This window comes from Physeter macrocephalus, chromosome 8, assembly GCF_002837175.3.
Source record: "Physeter macrocephalus isolate SW-GA chromosome 8, ASM283717v5, whole genome shotgun sequence".
NCBI classification, from domain to species: Eukaryota; Metazoa; Chordata; class Mammalia; order Artiodactyla; family Physeteridae; genus Physeter; species Physeter macrocephalus.
In genome coordinates, this window is record NC_041221.1 from 113,576,137 (window position 1) to 113,596,121 (window position 19,985).

Here is a 19,985-nt window from a genome sequence, read left to right on the forward strand (position 1 = left end):
TTTGGAGAAATGTCTATTTAGGTCTTCTGCCCATTTTTGGATTGGGTTGTTTGTTTTTTTAATATTGAGCTGCATGAACTGTTTATATATTTTATTTTTTAAATTTATTTTGTTTATATATTTTAGAGATTAATCCTTTATCCATTGATTCGTTTGCAAATATTTTCTCCCATTCTGAGGGCTGTCTGTTTGTCTTGTTTGTAGTTTCCTTTGCTGTGCAAAAGCTTTTAAGTTTCAGTAGGTCCCATTTGTTTACTTTTGTTTTTATTTCCATTACTCTAGGAGGAGGATCAAAAAAGATCTTGCTGGAATTTATGTCAAAGAGTGTTCTTCCTATGTTTTCCTCTAAGAGTTTTATAGTGTCCAGTCTTACATTTAAGTCTCTAATCCATTTTGAGTTTATTTTTGTGTATGGTGTTAGGGAGCATTCTAATTTCATTCTTTTACATGTAGCTGTCCACTTTTCCCAGCACCACTTATTGAAGAGGCTGTCTTTTCTCCATTGTATATCCTTGCCTCCTTTGTCATAGATTAGTTGACCATAGGTGCGTGGGTTTATCTCTGGGCTTTCTATCCTGTTCCATTGATTTATATTTATGTTTTTGTGCCAGTACCGTATTGTCTTGATGACTGTAGCTTTGTAATGTAGTCTGAAATCAGGAAATCTGATTCTTCCAGCTCTGTTATTTTCTCTCAAGACTGCTTTTGCTATTCGGGGCCTTTTGTGTCTCCATACAAATTTTAAGATTTTTTGTTCTAGTTCTGTTAAAAATGCCATCGGTAATTTGATAGGGATTGCATTGAATCTGTAGACTGCTTTGGGTAATATAGTCATTTTCACAATATTCATTCTTCCAATCCAAGAACATGGTATATCTCTCCATCTGTTGGTATCATCTTTGATTTCTTTCATCAGTGTCTTATAGTTTTCTGCATACAGGTTTTTGTCTCCCTAGGTAGGTTTATTCCTAGGTATTTTATTCTTTTTGTTACAGTTGTAAATGAGAGTGTTTCCTTAATTTCTCCTTCAGATTTTTCATCATTAGTGAATAGGAATGCAAGAGATTTCTGTGCATTAATTTTGTATCCTGCAACTTTACCAAATTCATTGATTAGCTCTAGTAGCTTTCTGGTGGCATCTTTAGGACTGTCTGTGTATAGTATCATGTCATCTGCAAACAGTGACAGTTTTAATTCTTCTTTTCCAATTTGGATTCCTTTTATTTCTTTTTCTTCTTTGATTGCTGTGGCTAGGACTTCCAAAACTATGTTAAATAATAGTGGTGAGAGTGGACATCCTTGTCTTGTTCCTGATCTTAGAGGAAATACTGTAAGTTTTTCACCATTGAGAATGATGTTTGCTGTGGGCTTGTCATATATGGCCTTTATTTTGTTGAGATAGGTTCGTTCCCTCTATGCCCACTTTCTGAAGAGCTTTTACCATAAATGTGTGTTGAATTTTGTCAAAAGCTTTTTCTGCATCTATTGAGATGATCATATGGTTTTTCTTCTTCAATTTGTTAATATGGTATATCACATTGATTGATGTGCGTATATTGAAGAATCCTTGCATCCCTAGGATAAATCCCACTTGATCATGGTGTATGATCCTTTTAATGTGTTGTCGGATTCTGTTTGCTAGTGTTTTGTTGAGGATTTTTGCATCTATATTCATCAGTGTTATTGGTCTCTAATTTTCTTTTTTAGTAGTATCTTTGTCTGGTTTTGGTATCAGGGTGATGGTGGCCTCATAGAATGAGTTTGGGAGTGTTCCTTCCTCTGCAATTTTTTGGAAGAGTTTGAGAAGGATGGGTGTTATCTCTTCTCTAAATGTTTGATAGACTTCACCTATGAAGGCATCTGGTCCTGGACTTTTGTTTGTTGGAAGATTTTAAATCACAGTTTCAATTTCATTACTTGTGATTGGTCTGTTCATATTTTCTATTGCTTCCTGGTTCAGTCTTGGAAGGTTATACCTTTCTAAGGATTTGTCCATTTTTCCAGGTTGTCCATTTTATTGGCATAGAGTTTCTTGTAGTAATCTCTTTTGGTGCTTTATATTTCTGTGGTGTCTGCTGTAACTTCTCCTTTTTCATTTCTAATTTTATTGATTTGAGTCCTCTCCCCCTTTTTCTTGATGAGTCTGGCTATGGCTTATCAATTATGTTTATCTTCTCAAAGAACCAGCTTTTTAGTTTTATTGATCTTTGCTCTTGTTTTCTTTGTTTCTATTTCATTTATTTCTGCTCTGATCTTTATGATTTCTTTCCTTCTACTAACTTTGGGTTTTGTTTGTTCTTCATTCTCTAGGTCCTTTTAGGTGTGAGGTTAGATTGTTTATGTGAGATTTTTCTTGTTTCTTGAAGTAGGCTTGTATTGCTATAAACTTCCCTCTTAGAACTGCTTTTGCTGCATCCCGTAGGTTTTGGATTGTCGTGTTTTCATTGTCATTTGTCTCTAGGTATTTTTTTATTTCCTCTTTGATTTCTTCAGTGATATCTTGGTTATTTAGTAACATATTTTTTAGCTTCCATGTGTTTGTGTTTTTAACGTTTTTTTCCCTGTAATTGATTTCTAATCTCATAGCATTATGGTCTGAAAAGATGCTTGATATGATTTCAATTTTCTTATATTTACTGAGGCTTGATTTGTGACCCAAGATGTGATGTATCCTGCAGAATGTTCCATGCGCGCTTGAGAATAAAGTGTAATCTGCTGGTTTTGGATGGAATGTCCTATAAATATCAATTAAATCTATCTGGTCTATTGTGTCACTTAAAGCTTGTGTTTCCTTAGTAATTTTCTGTTTGGATGATCTGTCCATTGGTGTAAGTGAGGTGCTAAAGTCTCCCACTATTATTGTGTTACTGTCACTTTCCTCTTTTATAGCTGTTAGCAGTTGCCTTATGTATTAAGGTGCTCCTATGTTGCGAGCATATATATTTATAATTGTTACATCTTATTCTTGGATTGATCCCTTGATCATTATGTAGTGTCCTTTCTTGTCTCTTGTAACACTCTTTATTTTAAAGTCTATTTTATCTGATATGAATATTGTTACTCCAACTTTCGTTTGATTTCCATTTGCATGGAATATCTTTTTCCGTCCCCTCACTTTCAGTCTGTATGTGTCCCTAGGTCTGAAGTGGGTCTCTTGTAGACAGGTATATATGGGTCTTGTTTTGGTATCCATTCAGCCAGCCTGTGACCTTTGGTTGGAGCATTTAATCTATTCACATTTAAGATAATTATTGATATGTATGTTCCTATTACCATTTTCTTAATTGTTTTGGATTTGTTTTCCTAGGTCCTTTTCTTCCCTTGTGTTTCCCACTTAGAGAAGTTCCTTTAGCATTTGTTGTACAGCTACTTTGATGGTGCTTAATTCTCTTAGTTTTTGCTTGTCTGTAAAACTTTTGATTTCTCCATCAAATCTGAATGAGATCCTTACTGGGTAGAGTAATCTTGGTTGTAGGTTCTTCCCTTTCATCACTTTAAATGTGTCATGCCACTCCCTTCTGGCATGTAGAGTTTCTGCTGAGAAATCAGCTGTTAACCTTATGGAAGTTCCCTTGTATGTTATTTGTCATTTTTCCCTTGCTGCTTTCAATAGTTTTTCTTTGTCTTTAGTTTGTGCCAATTTTATTACTATGTGTCTCAGTGTGTTTCTCCTTGGGTTTATCCTGTATGGGACTCTCTGCACTTCCTGGACTTGGGTGGCTATTTCCTTTCCCATGTTAGGGAAGTTTTGGACTATAATCTCTTCAAATATTTTCTCAGGTCCTTTCTCTCGCTCTTCTCCTTCTGGGACCCCTATAACGTGAATGTTGTTTTGTTTAATGCTGTCCCAGAGGTCTCTCAGGCTGTCTTCATTTCTTTTCATTCTTTTTTCTTTATTCTGTTCTGCAGCAGTGAATTCCACCATTCTATCTTCCAGGTCACTTATCCATTCTTCTGCCTCAGTTACTCTGCTATTGATTCCTTCTAGTGTATTTTTCATTTCAGTTATTGTATTGTTCATCTCTGTTTGTTTGTTCTTTAAACCTTCTAGGTCTTCGTTAAACATTTCTTGCATCTTCTCGATCCTTGCCTCCTTTCTTTTTCCGAGGTCCTGGATCATCTTCACTCTCATTTTTCTGAATTCTTTTTCTGGAAGATTGCCTATCTCCACTTCATTTAGTTGTTTTTCTGGGGTTGCATCTTGTTCCTTCATCTGGTACATAGCTCTCTGCCTTTTCATCTTGTCTATCTTTCTGTGAATGTGCTTTTCATTCCACAGGCTGCAGGATTGTAGTTCTTCTTGCTTCTGCTGTCTGCTGTCTGGTGGATGAGGCTATCTAAGAGGCTTGGGCAAGTTTCCTGATGGGAGGCACTGGTGGTGGGTAGAGCTGGCTGTTGCTCTGGTGGGCAGAGCTCAGTAAAACTTTAATCTGCTTGTCTGCTGATGGGTCGGGCTGGGTTCTCTCCCTTTTGGTGGTTTGGCCTGAGGCAACCCAATACTGGAGCCTACCCGGCTCTTTGGTGGGGCTGATGGCAGACTCTGGGAGGGCTCACACCAAGGAGTACTTCCCATAATCTCTGTCACCAGTGTTCTTGTCCTCACGGTAAGACACAGCCATCCCCCGCCTCTGCAGGAGACCCTCCAACACTAGCAGGTAGATCTGGTTCAGTCTCCTATGGGGTCACGGCTCCTTCCCCTGGGTCCCCGTGCGCACACTACTTTGTGTGTTCCTTCCAAGAGTGGAGTCTCTGTTTCCCCCAGTCCTGTTGAAGTCCTGCAATCAAATTCTGCTAGGCTTCAAAGTCTGATTCTCTAGGAATTCCTCCTCCCGTTGCCGGACCCCCAGGTTCAGGAGCCTGACCTGGGGCTCAGAACCTTCACTCCAGTGGGTGGACTTCTGTGGTATAAGTGTTCTCCAGTTTGTGAGTCACCCACCCAGAAGTTATGGGATTTGATTTTATTGTGATTGCGCCCCTCCTACCATCTCATTGTGGCTTCTCCTTTGTCTTTGGATGTGGGGTATCTTTTTTGGTCAGTTCCAGTGTCTTCCTGTCGATGATTGTTCAGCACTTAGTTGTGATTCTGGTGCTCTTTCAAGAGGGAGTGAGAGCACGTCCTTCTACTCCGCCCTCTTGAACCAACGTCCCCTTATCATTGATTCTTAATCACTCTTTTCTGAGTGTACATTTCTCAATCCCATGTACAGATGAGTGAAATATAACCCTTGCCAGAAGAGTATCAGATCCTGGAGCTTGAGAAAATTGCCACAAGCTTTGTTTTTTAAAAGCTTAAGGCCCTGTTTCAATGATCTTTGAGAGATCAAATCTTTGGCTTCCTTTTAATCTAGTCATTAGATTGAAATTGAGTAAAGAGCATCACAGAACCATATGCAGCAACAGATTTCCATTTTTTCTAACTGGTCTAATTTCAGCTGAAAATTATTAAAGTACGAGATGAATGGGTCATGGTCAAGGATTCAGAACATTCCAATTGGTTTATTGATCTCTGAAGCTCCAGCTCTGACATTGTTACTCACTGATGTTTTTCCACCCCTCTTCTGCCTGGTCTAAGGAAACAGCAGTCTCAGTGGAGGGAAAGGGCACATAAGGGCCTTGCAGCCTGTCAGATCTCACTATGCTTTTATGATCACTGTAAGCTGAGGCAGGTAGCTGAACATTTCTGAGCTTTCGTTCCTCATCTGTAAAATAAGTTTTTTTTTTTTTTTTTATGGTATGCGGGCCTTCCTCTGTTGTGGCCTCTCCCGTTGCGGAGCACAGGCTCCGGACGTGCAGGCTCAGCGGCCATGGCTCACGGGCCCAGCCGCTCCGCGGCATGTGGGATCCTCCCATACCGGGGCGCGAACCCGGTTCCCCTGCATCGGCAGGCGGACGCGCAACCACTGCGCCACCAGGGAAGCCCTAAAATAAGTTTTATACAGTCATTCAATAGATTATTGAGTATCTAACAGGAACTGTTGTGACAGCCACCATTTTACTAAGCACTCATTATGTGCTTATAGAGTATTGCGTACGTTATCTGACCCAAGCCTCCAAAGAACTCTGAAGAAATAATAATAATAATATAATCACAGTAGTGGTTAACCCTTATTGAGCATGCTCAATTTGCCAGTCACAGTGCTAAAAATTTTATGTAAATTAATTTACACCTGATAATAATCCAGTGAGGACAGTGTTGCTTCCTGCATTTTCAGAGGTGAAATTGAGTTTCAGAGTGATGAAGTTGGTTGCCTTTTATGAGTCACACAACGCCTAAGAGCCTGCGGTAGGATTCAAACCCAGGCAGCTCAACTCCAAAGCCTGTGCTTTTAACTACATTGATATTCCATACAGATTTATTATCATAAATACTGTTATATTTCTTAGGATAATAGTAGATTTAATAGAAACAGGTTTTGTTCTCTGGGACCTCACAGCTTGCAGGAAGAAAGTAATGGTGAGTGTCTAGAATCACTTTATCCAATCACTGTATGCAGTAGCTAGATAATGTCTTTTAAAAAGCTGGTATCACTTTTTACATAGAGTTTCCCTTCAGGAGTGGAACAGGGTGGGATGAGCATCACCTTATGGGAGGCCCAGAGCAGAAAAACCTGAGGGATGTTGAGGAAGAGGCGTTCGTCTCATTAGTCACAGTTATCTCGTGTGATTCTGAGGAAACCAAGAAGATTATGTAAAACCTTATACCAGGCAGGCAGAAGAGCGACAGACAATCCATTCTGAGAGAGGAAACCCCCACAAAATATGGAAAATGCTATATGTACAAAAGTGTTCATTAATACATTTTTTATAACTGCAAAAAAGAAAAAAACAAAACAAAACTGGAAGCAACTTAAATGCCTAACTAATAGGGAAATGATTGTCAACTATGGTCCATCGACCTTATGGGGTATTTTGCAGCTGTGTATTTATTTATTTTAATGTTTTGCTTTTGCAAAAGTTATATCTGCAGTACTTTGAAAAGAAGAAAATCATCTGTGATTTGACTACCCTGTGATAACCATGATTAAGGTTTTGTTTATTTCTTTCCAAGTTATGTTTATTTCACTTACAATGCAGTGGCCATTATTAGGAATAGTTACAAAGATAAGACAGCAAAATTTCTAAATGAATACTACAATAAGTAAATAAAAAAGATTGTTTTTACAAATATGAGAATAAATAGATAGGAAAAAAGATTGGAAAGAGCTGGACTAACAACATTCTAATTGGAGTTATTGTAGGGTGTGGGCTTATGGGTGTTTTTTATTTTTGCTATTTTCTTCATTGTGTTATGGGTCAACAGTGCACACTCTCAAGAGATCTTGGGTGTTAAATTAGTAAAATCTATACTTAATGAATAAGGTCAGACTTAGGCAGATGTCTCCTCTAAATCCTTGCTTCTCAAAGTGTGATTCTCAAACTAGCAACATTAGCATTACCTGGTAGTTTATTAGAAATACAGTCCCCAGCCCAGACCAACTGTTAGAATATGAGTTTGACAAAATCCCCAGGAGATCCTTATTGACATTAAAGTTTGACATGCATTGCTCTAAATGACAGGCTTTCTCATTTGGGGAAGAGCAGAATTTGATGATAGCTTAACCAAAGTATTAATAAATCTAAACATAATGTGCTAATAGGAGAGGGTTGATTGGAACATTGGCAAATGAAAGTGGGGCAGAGTTTGAAAATTTATCTGGCACTGTTGAGGGGTGAGAGAGTCAACTTGGGGACCCCGGCAAGAGTTACTAGGGAGCTGAGACTTCATGTAGATTACCAAGTGCTCGCCCGGCTCTCCAGGGTATGAGTGAGCTGTCCCTGTAGCTTCTCCACTGCCCTTTCTTTGGCTCTGTCTTCCCAGGTACCTCTTGACTATTCTTTGGTTTTCCTTCTAGCTTTCCTTCAGAAAGAAATGGCCCTTGTCATGTGTCTAAGAGAGATCTAGTCTTTTGGAGAGTTCTGTACTTATTAAAATATAAATAATTGCCATCTCTTAATGCATGAGTATCCAGTCTATGGATTTATTTCTAATAACTAATATTACATCAGCATCATTGTGAATTTGTAAATCTGACATGCTTTTGGTTTATAAATGTCCATGTAACAGAGACTGATAATTTTAAGGGATTGCTAATAAAATTACCAATAAAATTCTAGAGGGTTAAAACCACCTAGAGATGCTGTTCCCTGGAGGACCTGTCTGGGTGGCCAGGAACCTCATTAGGGGAATGTAGATGTCTCTCTTGGAAACCTGCATTAACTTTTGTAATTGATTTTCTTTTTTTTTTTTTTCTTTTTTTTTTTTTTTTTTGTGGTATGCGGGCGTCCCTCTGCTGTGGCTTCTCCCGTTGCGGAGCACAGGCTCCGGACGCGCAGGCTCAGCGGCCGTGGCTCACGGGCCCAGCTGCTCCGCGGCATGTGGGATCCTCCCAGACCGGGGTGCGAACCGGGTTCCCCTGCATCGGCAGGCGGACGCGGAACCGCTGCGCCACCAGGGAAGCCCTGTAATTGATTTTCTTTTAATTTAAATAAAAAAGGATACCAAATGGGAAGGAAAGTATCCTAGAGTTTTGTTATTCAAGGAATCCTAACTTATTTGGCCCATTGTAGCCCAAAGAGTACTTCTCAATTATTGATGTTTCCCTTCTTCAGTGTTAGTTTTTGAAAGTATTTTAGGAACATTGAACTTTGTGTTTCTGTGACACCTCAGAAGTTAACATGGCTCAATGTTTTCCTTTTAGAATGAGATCTTTTTTTCTAACATTTTACATGGTGTCCTCAGAGAAGATCACGCCCTGGTATCTAGAGCCGTCTCCATGAAGGTGGAAAATTTCACAGAAACCAACGAAATAAACGAGCTCTTTGACCTATTTACTTACAACAAGGTAAAATCAGTTACACATTTACATTTGTTCTGCACTCTTACAGAAAGCTATATAAAATGGATTCTAAGGATCCTAGACTAATGTGCTACTACACAACTTTGGTACAAAAACCTTAATATTATTCAGTAGATGGATTTCAGAAAACGTGGTTAAATCAGTTCTTATCTAGTAAATATTAATCAGCTACAATAGGTGCTCAGTATCATCTACCTTTATTAATATAGACTAAGCTTGCTACTTTTAAGGTGAACACTTCTGCTTGGTGGAAATTTGTTCTTCTATCGACTGAAAGAAGAACACACAACATAAAAGTTGTGAGTTAAGTCTTATTCAGGAATCTTACTGAGGGCTCTAGCCCAGGAGACAGCCTCTCAGAGTGCTCTGAAAAACTACTCCAAAGTGGTAAGGGAGGGACCAGGATATATCTGAACTTTTTTTGCTGGGAAAAACATGCAGTCAAGCATAAAATGATTACTGCTAATCACAAGGAACAGATGTCTCAAGTTAATAATTTTAGTGCTTTTCTGTATATGGAGAAATGTAAAAGTCTGGGGTCATTGAAATTTTTCCTTACTTATGCATCTTAACTATCTAAGGGCCAGTATATTCAAAGCACAGAATGCTTCCTGTTTTTCTCCATCCTGAATTCCCCCCAGGGTGCACTCTCAGTGGGCATCTGCAGTGGCTAATGGCTGATCCTTGTAGAACTGTAATGGCAGGCAACATTTTTTTCTTTACACTTGCCGTATGAGTATCTCAGTTTAAAAACTTTTCTGCGCCCTGAACTCTTTATATGTAGGACATTTTCTCATCTTTTACCTATTAATCAGTGATAGTCTCCTATTTTATTAGCACATTTGGGGATAACCCAGACATTCAACTAAAGTTCACAATGCAATCAGGAGCACAGCCCAGAATCTTGCTTATCAGAATGGAATGCGTCAATATTTAGATACCAAATTTTGTTTAAATAATGGACAGCTTCTTATGTCTTAGGGAGCGTCTCTGGCCCGGATGCTTTCTAGCTTCTTGAATGAGAAAATATTTATCAGCGCACTTAAGGTGAGTTTACAAAATTGTTGTTACCTGGAAAATAGTAAACATAAATTTCTTTGGCATGTTATTTATCTTAACCTTAACTTTTCTATTTTGACAGTCATATTTGGAGACATTTTCTTACTCAAATGCTGAGCAAGATGATCTATGGAGGCATTTTCAAATGGTAATTCTCTCACTTCCTGCCATGTTTTAGCTGAGTTGTTTTGTAAGATCGGGAGGCCATGTGTGTATGGTGATGCCACAGGAAAACCATCTTTCCTTGTTTGTGACACTCCTTTAAGTCAGGGGTTGCTTCTTTAGTCTTCACCACTATATTTCCAATGCCCAGAAGAGAGCCTGCATATGTTAGATCCATAAAAAATGTGTTCAGTGAATGAATGAATGAGTGAATGAATGAACTAAGGAACCATTCATATATGGAGTTGAACAGAATTAAATTTGGTCCAGGATATCACCCACTGGGAACTATAGTGCTATGTAAATGAGGAAGAGAATAGCTATGTAGTTTCTTTAAGGAGATTCCTACCTCAAAAGATTTTGATGATAAATATCTGCTTTTGTGATGATTTTTTTAAAACAGGCCATAGATGACCAGAGTAAAATTCTTTTGCCAGCAACAGTAAAAGGCATCATGGACAGTTGGACACACCAGAGTGGTTTTCCAGTTATCACCTTAAATGTATCTACTGGCATCATGAAACAGGAGCCATTTTATCTTGGAAAGGTTAAAAATCAGACCCTTCTAAGCCACAAGTAGGTAGATTTACTCCTCTGTCTTCACCTTCCTTGGGATTGAGCTCTGATCAAATGGAAACCAGCCTGTGGGTGAGGAAGCATAACCCCTACTGGATACACACCCTTCCATGGGGTGATTCTGGGATGGTGACTGAGTGCTCTATGCAAGATGTCGCTGGCGTGCTAGGATGGGGCAGAGCCCCTCATGTGCTGAGCAAGGCCAGAAACCTGCATTTAGGGATTCAAGCAGTGCCCCTACCCTGGGATATAGGGCCACACCCATGACCAAAGCTTTGGGTTTATGCATTCTCTTCTATCGTTTAGTCAGAGGTCATGAATTAGTCAGAATTCTGTGTGAAAGGCAATAAAATAGAGCCTGAAATGCCTCCTGTTAGTTAAGAAGAAAGGGAATCTTGTTGCAATGTTGTCTTCCCTTCCCTAGAAATGGAACTGAATGGTGACTGTATCCTTGAGGAATAATTCTGTGCATGTCTGCCCATGCACTTATCTGTGCTTTTGTAGCCATACCTAAATTTTAGAATTATAGATCCCAAATTCAAACCTTAGGTAAGTGTTATTCAAATCTCTGAGTTTCAGTTGCCTTATCTATAAAGTAAATGTAATAACATATATCCCAGGGGATTGTTGTAGAAGTGAAATGGAATAATAAATATAAAGTGGCTTAGCATTCATCACTTTCTCCTTCCCTTTCCTTCTCTTTCTTGTTAGATAATTTTCAACTGTTTTTTTTAAAATAAATTTCTTTATTAATTTATTTTTGGCTGCCTTGGGTCTTCGTTGCTGCACGCGGGCTTTCTCTAGTTGTCGTGAGAGGGGGCTACTCTTTGTTGCAGTACGCGGGCTTCTCATTGCGGTGGCTTCTCTTGTTGTAGAGCACAGGCTCTAGGCTCGTGGGCTTCAGTAGATGTGGCATGTGGGCTGTGTAGCTGTGGCTCACAGGCTCTAGAGCGCAGGCTCAGTGGTTGTGGCTCACGGCTTAGTTGTTCCACGGCATGTGGGATCTTCCTGGACCAGGGCTCAAACCCGTGTCCCCTGCATTGGCAGGTGGATTCTTAACCACTGTGCCACCAGGGAAGCCCTTCCAACTGTTTTTGATTAAAGTTTTGATCCTCAGATCTCATTATATTAAGTATCAGCACAAATGAGTAATTAATTTTCATATATCACCACCAAAATTTTCAAGTTGTCCTACTCTTTCTTTAAAACCCCAGGGGAGGGAACAGGAGACCTGCAGTTCCCTTCTCCCTATGATATTTCATGACTTGTGAGAAGAGGTGGCCTTAGCTATCACATAAACAGAGACGCTCAGTTCAAAGTCTGAGAAACCAGACTTGTGAGCGTTTGAGCAAGATTGGAAATATTGCCCAAATTCCAAGTAGTGTGTCTCTTCAGATGACTAATGTCCTCCCTGTGGTCAGCAACTTCATCTAGGTCATGTCCACCAACGTGGGAAGAATGCCAGCATTCAGTTAATATGAGTAATCTGGCTGATTTTTGTTGAACACTTTTCAGATGAGGAGAAAGCTTGAGGTGGAGAAGCATTTTGAAATGTTTGTCAAGCATTTTCTTCTTAACTGATTATTCAACTCTCTTGGCACAGATGGCTTTGGGTCTGTCTGTAGCATTTGAATGACCCCTGAGTAAGGCCAGGTGGCTGTAATTTAATATAAACAGGCCTTGAAAATTTCAGATACAGGAGAGTCTTAGTAGCTGCCTTAAGTTATAAAAAGAAACAAATCTATAAGACACAACAAGAGAGTAAACAAGTAGCCAAAGCAAAACTGACTTGTGAAACAACAGTGAATAATTCTAAGAGCAAAGTCCTGCATTTCCACAGGGAATGACCAAAGAATTTGAGTTCTGTTATTTTATCATCTTATTTAATATTGGCTCAGAGCTGATATTCTTATGTGTGAACATTAACTGAATTTTTCATTTTTTTCCAAAAAGCGATACATGGATTGTACCTATTCTTTGGATAAAAAATGGAACTACACAGTCTTTAGTCTGGCTAGATAAAAGCAGCAGTAAGTAACAAATTTTTAAAAATATATTCACATATATATGCAAATATATATATGTATATGTATATATATGTGTGTAAACATATATATATATAAAGGCAGAGACTAAAATGTTGAAATGTCTATCTTTTGAAAAGCTATCTTGTTTAAAACTAAAATATTGTATCATTCTTGTTGAACATAGAGCTTTAAAGAAAAGTTTCTAATCAAAAGCCATTATATGTGAAAAAATATAATTATGTAGCAAGATCAATACATATTTTACAATATCTTTACTTTTTGTTTTATTGGACTTATTGTTTAGAATTAAGAGGTGTAGTACAGACATGTAGTAAAATATTTTAAAAATGTACCGTTTCAAACTTTTCACCTGTTTCTTTGTAGAAGTATTCCCTGAAATGCAAGTTTCAGATTCTGATCATGACTGGGTGATTTTAAATTTGAATATGACTGGATATTATAGAGTTAACTATGATAAATTTGGTTGGAAGAAATTAAATCAACAGCTTGAAAAAGATCCTAAGGTAAGGTTATTTTTTTACACCTTTTATTAAATATCATTAATATTGGACTCTCTAGCCTTTAGAGGCTGAGCTTTCATTAAACTGTCGGGTGGGAACCTGAACCCTGTTGCCACCCCTCACCCCAAGGCATACTGGATTTTTTTTTCTCATTCTTAGAAAGGAGAGGTTTTGGTTGAATGAATTGTGTTTTTGAACATTAATCTCACTTTTCCACAATAATTTTACCTTTCTAGGTAAAAAATCAGAAGAATTTCCTATTAACCATTAATTTTGTGATCTTAGGCAAGTTAAATGTTCTGCTTCAATTTCTTCACTTTAAAATGGGAATAAAATCATATCTTTCTTATTCCTTATGAGGATTAGAGATGATATAAGTAAACATATACTTAAAATTTCAAAGCCCAAAATAGGTGCCAGTACATATATGCTAGAAAATGTTAATTTTCTAAAAACTGTATTTTCACCCTCCCTCAAAGGAGAGAATTTAATTCACAAGGTATCAGTAATAATCCAATATTGCTCTAAGTTGTAAAACAACTGTAAATTATTATGCAATATAGAAATATTAAAATATTGGCTAGCTCTTATCAGTCAGATTTTAATTGGTTGAATTAAACCAAATCTCCATTGGTGGAGATGGATGCTGGTTTAGAGGTCTACAGAGTTGGCTCTGCTGTGAAATCTTGGGCTGTTCATTTAGTCTCTATTCATAAAACTAGAGAGTTGAACTAAAAGATACCTTAGGTGTCTCTCTCTTCAAAAGTTCTGTGAGTCACACAGCAGCCTCTCTGACAGAAGAGGCAGTGCACAGCATACTGGTCCAGAGCTCGGGTTCTGGGTCAGGTAGACTTCTGTTCATATTTTTGTTCATCATTTACCAGATGTGTGACCTCTGGCCTCTTGTTTGCCCAGTCATGCCTTGGGTTCCTTATCAGTATAATAATGGGTGTAATAGACCTTAAAGGGTTGTTGTGAAGATTAGATAAGGTGATGTGTGTATTATGTTTAACAGAGGCCTGACACAATTTGGGCATTCAGAACATGATCAGTAATTTTTTTTTTTTTTTTTTTTTTTGTGGTATGCGGGCCTCCCTCTGTTGTGGCCTCTCCCGTTGCGGAGCACAGGCTCCGGACGCGCAGGCTCAGTGGCCATGGCTCACGGGCCCAGCCGCTCCGCGGCATGTGGGGTCCTCCCAGACCGGGGCGCGAACCCGGTTCCCCTGCATCGGCAGGCGGACGCGCAACCGCTGCGCCACCAGGGAAGCCCCCATGATCAGTAATTTTAAAAAATTATCATTGGTCTTTTGAATAAAGGTACAAAAAAGAGTTATAATAATACTTTATTTAAAAATATTTTTCAGAGTAGCTAAATTCTTTTTAATTTCTAAGGGCAGTCTTAGCCATGGAAGCACTAGGTCATGCCATTATAGCTATGATTTCTTGAAACCCTTGTAGATTTACTTACTGAAAAACTGGGGTCAATTATTCGTACAACATAATTGCTGAGCAAATAAAACATTTCTATTATTAATATTAATCTAGAAAATGTAAGTGTTATTATTACTGCCAGAAAAGATATGCGGCTACAACAAAGGAAAGAATTAAGCTTGGCTTGTTCAGATGCTTAAAGAGATGTTGTGAAGATAAATTTTCTGGGACCACATATATGAACATGCTGGGGGGGTGTTGAAGGACTGCTGTAGGAAACTTTGGGCACCCTTAGGACACAAGCTGAGACAGAGTCCTGTGGCCTGACAACGGCAGGGAGCTCAAACCGAAGCCTGAGGAGTTAGGTTGGCAGTTGACTCCTGCCTTTTCATGATTCAAAGGGCTCTGTTGGTGGTATTGTGTCAAATTAGTAAACTCTTGAGAAGAGAGATACCATTGAAAAGAGTACCTCACTATTGCCAAAATAGTGCTAAGTAATATTCTTTAAGGCTTCCTATGCCAAAAAGTCCCCTGACAACAATTTGGACATTGTGATACAATTTAATGTATACTTTCTGTTTTGGAGAGCCCCTTTAAACTTGGCTTCCTGTTTTATTTTTTAACATGCTGTTTTTCACAGAGTATTTTGGCAAAACTCTCAGCCATATTTAAGCCTTATGATTGATATCTAGAGGGATCACTTATCAAAAGCAGATGTATAATAAATAAATTATGGGAACTATCCTTAGAAATGATCATTTCTCTGTACATAATTCACATGAAAGTGCTTTGTAAGCAGCAATGATCTTTAAATGTTGTTATTATTTTGAAAATTAGTTTTTCACTCAAAATGTTCTCATCTTTTCCTGAACATTTTTGGATCTCATTTGCAGGCTATTCCTGTTATTCACAGACTTCAGTTGGTTGATGATGCCTTTTCCTTGTCTAAGTGAGTATATTTTCTTCTTTCATCATTTTAGCGTGTACCTTGAGAAATTTATAAAATAATAACCTCATCACTATGAACTTGGTTCTTTAGTATATACGGGCCCTAACTTATTAAGATTAGGATCAAATTCTGTGGTTATTGTGGAATTTATGATATAAAAGTTGCTAGAACAGGGGCTTCCCTGGTGGCGCAGTGGTTGCGCGTCCGCCTGCCGGTGCAGGGGAACCGGGTTCGCGCCCCGGTCTTGGAGGATCCCACATGCTGTGGAGCGGCTGGGCCCGTGAGCCATGGCCGCTGAGCCTGCGCGTCTGGAACCTGTGCTCCGCAACGGGAGAGGCCACGGCAGAGGGAGGCCCGCATACCACAAAAAAAAAAAAAAAAAAAAAAAAAAAAAAAAAAAAGTTGCTAGAATATACAACAACATGGATGAACGTTGAGGACATTAAGCTACGTGAAATAAGCCAGGCACAGAAAGACAAACACTGTATGTTTCCATTTACATGAGGTACTTAGTAGTCAGAATCAGGGAAACGGAAAGACTGGTGGTTGCCAAGGGCTGGTACAGGAGGGTGGGAGGGGGTAATGGGGAGACATTGTTTAATGGGTACAGAGTTTCAGTTTCACAAGATGAAAAGAATTATGGAGATGGATAGTGATGATGGTTGCACAACATTATGAATGTATTTTTTAAAAATTTTTATTGGAGTACAGTTGATTTACAATGTATTAGTTTCTGCTGTACAGCAAAGTGAATCAGTTATACATATGAATGTATTTAATACTAGCGAACCATACACTTTAAAATGGTTAAGAAGACAAATGTTATGTGTATTTTGCAACAATAAAAAAATTAGAAAAAAAGGCAATTCAAAAAAGTCATTACGAGGATAAGAGCAATAACATCTACTACTATTAGAAATGAAAGCCACAGAAAACAATGTTTTTGACAACAATTTGACAAGAAGGAATATGTTCTTTCTCAAGTCAAAACTTGGTAGTTAATTATATGAAAGTCATATATTTTCAATCAAATTAACTTTGGTATAATAAGGTTTAAACTGATTATGGAGAAATTTTGAAAGACTCTTAAAGGAGCAGCAAAGACAATTCAATGTTTTAAAAGGAAGCCCTGAGGGGAAGAGGATGGGGGGATAGATTGGGAGTTTGGGATTGACATGTATACACTGCTATATTTAAAATAAATGCCTGGGACTTCCCTGGTGGCACAGTGGTTAAGAATCCGCCTGCCAATGCAGGGGACACGGGTTTGATCCTGGTCCGGGAAGATCCCACATGCCGCGAAGCAACTAAGCCCGTGCGCCACAGCTGCTGAGCCTGCGCTCTAGAGCCCGCGGCCACAACTACTGAGCCCGTGTGCCACAATTACTGAGCCCGCACACCTAGAGCCTGTGCTCTGCAACAAGAGAAGCCACCGCAATGAGAAGCCCGCACGACACAAGGAAGTGTAGCCCCCACTCGCCACAACTAGAGAAAGCCTGCGCGCAGCAACGAAGACCCGACACAGCCAAAAATAAAATAAATAAATTTGTAAAAATAAATAAATAAAATTAAATGTCTTTCCATGAGAAAAAAAAAAAAGGAAACTCTTAAAGGAAAACCTTTAGAAGGATGCAGTAGAGATGATGTAAATAGAAAAAGTAATAGTGTTTAAATATTTATAGGATTATTGCAAAATGTATAAGAATCATTATTTTAAAAATCTCGATCAAGAGTAAAAACTTAGGTAAAATACAAGTGATTCAGACTTGCATTTGTAAAGACTGCTAAATGTTAAAATGGATAAATTTAGGAAGATTGTAGATGTGTTCATATTTTTCTAAGATTACTGGAAGTTAAGGAAATAAAGTAATTGATGTATCCAAAAAAAAAAAGTTTCTGGAAATAAATAGACTATCAATTAAGATTTTGAAGTGATTTTTGTTACCCAATGATGATGACTGTAGGTATAATTTTAATGAGCCTGAATTTTAGTGTATTACAGAATTATTGATTTCATTTACATTGGATTTACTCAATATAAGCTCTGCTGATAAGTTTCTAACCAGGAAAATGAATGTATGTTCAGAACTTAAATTCCAGACAGTAAATTAAGGAGTACACATAATAAATGATGCAGTGTGTTCTCTCTTTCTTTGGCCTGTTGTATTCCTTGAATGAATGTCTGCATATTTTATCCTTTGTTTTTTTTTTTACTACTTTTCCCCATGTGATGTACAGCACATTTCCCCACTCACTACTTTGCTGAAGCATTTCTCTAAGATTATCATGACTTTATACTGTTAACCACATCCTCCTGCAAACTTCTTTTTTGACTTCCTGAGGCTCCAATATGCAAACCTAGTTCTCCTCCAGGACCTGACTTCTCTTTTTCCTGCTGCCGTGAGCATCCTTAAGACCAATCATGGTTATGTTATTTTCTTCTATCTTTCCTCTGGATAATTCATGCCTTCTGATGGTTTCAGTGATCATTTTATTATGTACATGTACAGTGCCTAGCAGATATAAGGTACGCAATAAATATTTATGAAAGGATATGTTGATGACTTCTAAATCTAGATGTCTATTTGTTTCCTCCTGTCTTCTGTTTATCCTGTGGTCATTTAAATTCAGTACCTTAAACACTGAACTTTATTTCTGTCTCTAAATTGCTCCTGCTATCAATTTCTATCTGTCTGTCGAAGCTACTACTACTTTTCCCATCCCCACACTTGAAACATCAGAGATATCCTTGACTGCTCTCTCTCTCTCTCCATCTCCAATCAAGTCATCATGTCTTATCTATTCATTCTGGGGTTCTGGGGAATGTCTTTTGTATTCTCACCTCACTTACCACCTTCACTGCTTCCATGCTAAGCCAAGCTTTCATCACCCTTTGCCTAGCCTATTGCATTAACTTCCAGCCGTTAGTCCTCTAGAATTCTATTTATATTCGAATTCCATTCTGTTTTCTGCAGCACAGTTGCAACAAAATTTTAAGGTATTGATTTCCTGATGTTACCCCAGTTGTTTAAACACCTTCCCACCACATGTAAACTCTTCATCCTGATACTCAAGGCTCTCCACACTTTTGATTCACCTTAGCTATTAACTCCCATCTCTCACTACACATAAAAGAAATTCCCTGCCTCGGTTAACTTGGTCTGCCCATCACACTAATTCCCACTTTATCTTCTTGCCCATCACACTAATTCCCACTTTAAACTGCCTTCCTCTATCTCTCTACTTATTCCAATCCTACCCTTCCTTCACTGCTTTTCTCAACTTCCTTCTCCAGAAGGCCTCCCTGCCTCTCCCATCACACGCGTATATTTTTCTTCTTTGCTACTTTATTGAATTTGTTGCCTCTGCTAGGGCCTTTCATTAACACCTTCTTATGTGCAAGTCTCAGCTCTTCACTAAGTAATAAGCTCCTCGCTGGTAAGCAAGAGGAGTGTCCTGTTTGTGTTCACTTGTTTTGTGTTCCTACTAGTATCTGGCAGAGCATTAGATAGAGAATGACTTTTAATTAATACTTGTTGAATGGAAAGTATAGTCTCTTAAGAATGTATACTAAATGCACAAATATTCTAGTGTCTGACAATCAGCCCAACATTTGGCCTGGATTTTCTACAACCTCCAAGAATTTGGGCACTTGAACCTATCAAACTGAAATGGAGGGTCTGTCCACATTGCTTGGGTTCCACTTCATCAATGAGATGGGACTTTTACCCTCTAGCTCCTTGATTTCATATACCTTATTGAAGTCAGGCACTGAAGCATGGAACAAGCATGAGCTTTGAGTCTGTGGTGTTTTTTTAAACCAAACAGAAACAGTTATATAGAGATTGAAACAGCACTTGATTTAACCAAGTACCTTGCTGAAGAAGATGAAATCATAGTGTGGCATGCAGTTTTGGTGAACCTGGTGACCAGGGATCTTGTTTCTGACGTGAACAACCATGATATATATCCACTATTAAAGGTAATTTCATTCTTTGTTAGATGGGTTTTTTCTAAAATTTCTGTCTTCCTCCTTCCATATTTTAGATAGTGTCTGTGAAAGCAGTCTTTCCCAAAATAATAGTCTATTTTTTCTGTATATATTCATTTTCTTAGGAATGGTTGTTTACTCTTAGAAGAGAATACCTTAGTCATAGACCTGGTCTAGGAGATGAGTATGAGAGAAGTTTGGACAGTTTCTTAATTCTTGGTGAGGTATAAATGTGTCTTAAGAAACCAGAAGTGGATGGAAATGGTATGCCTTTTTTTTTCGTATAAGAAAAGGATAGGGCTTCCCTGGTGGCGCAGTGGTTGAGAGTCCGCCTGCCGATGCAGGGGACACGGGTCCGTGCCCCGGTCCGGG

At 38.5% G+C, this 19,985-nt stretch overlaps 1 protein-coding gene across 1 annotated transcript in view; it reads left to right on the forward strand.

Annotated features, from left to right (window-relative positions):
• Window positions 1-19,985, forward strand: part of LVRN (laeverin) — an 84,773-nt gene that overhangs the window by 48,566 nt on the left and 16,222 nt on the right. Inside the window, exons 7-14 of the mRNA XM_024123601.2 lie at window positions 8,739-8,882; window positions 9,879-9,944; window positions 10,039-10,104; window positions 10,522-10,694; window positions 12,648-12,724; window positions 13,106-13,245; window positions 15,567-15,622; window positions 19,451-19,604. Of these exons, the coding sequence (XP_023979369.1) occupies window positions 8,739-8,882; window positions 9,879-9,944; window positions 10,039-10,104; window positions 10,522-10,694; window positions 12,648-12,724; window positions 13,106-13,245; window positions 15,567-15,622; window positions 19,451-19,604 (876 nt within the window). The remainder of the gene's footprint in view (window positions 1-8,738; window positions 8,883-9,878; window positions 9,945-10,038; window positions 10,105-10,521; window positions 10,695-12,647; window positions 12,725-13,105; window positions 13,246-15,566; window positions 15,623-19,450; window positions 19,605-19,985) is intronic.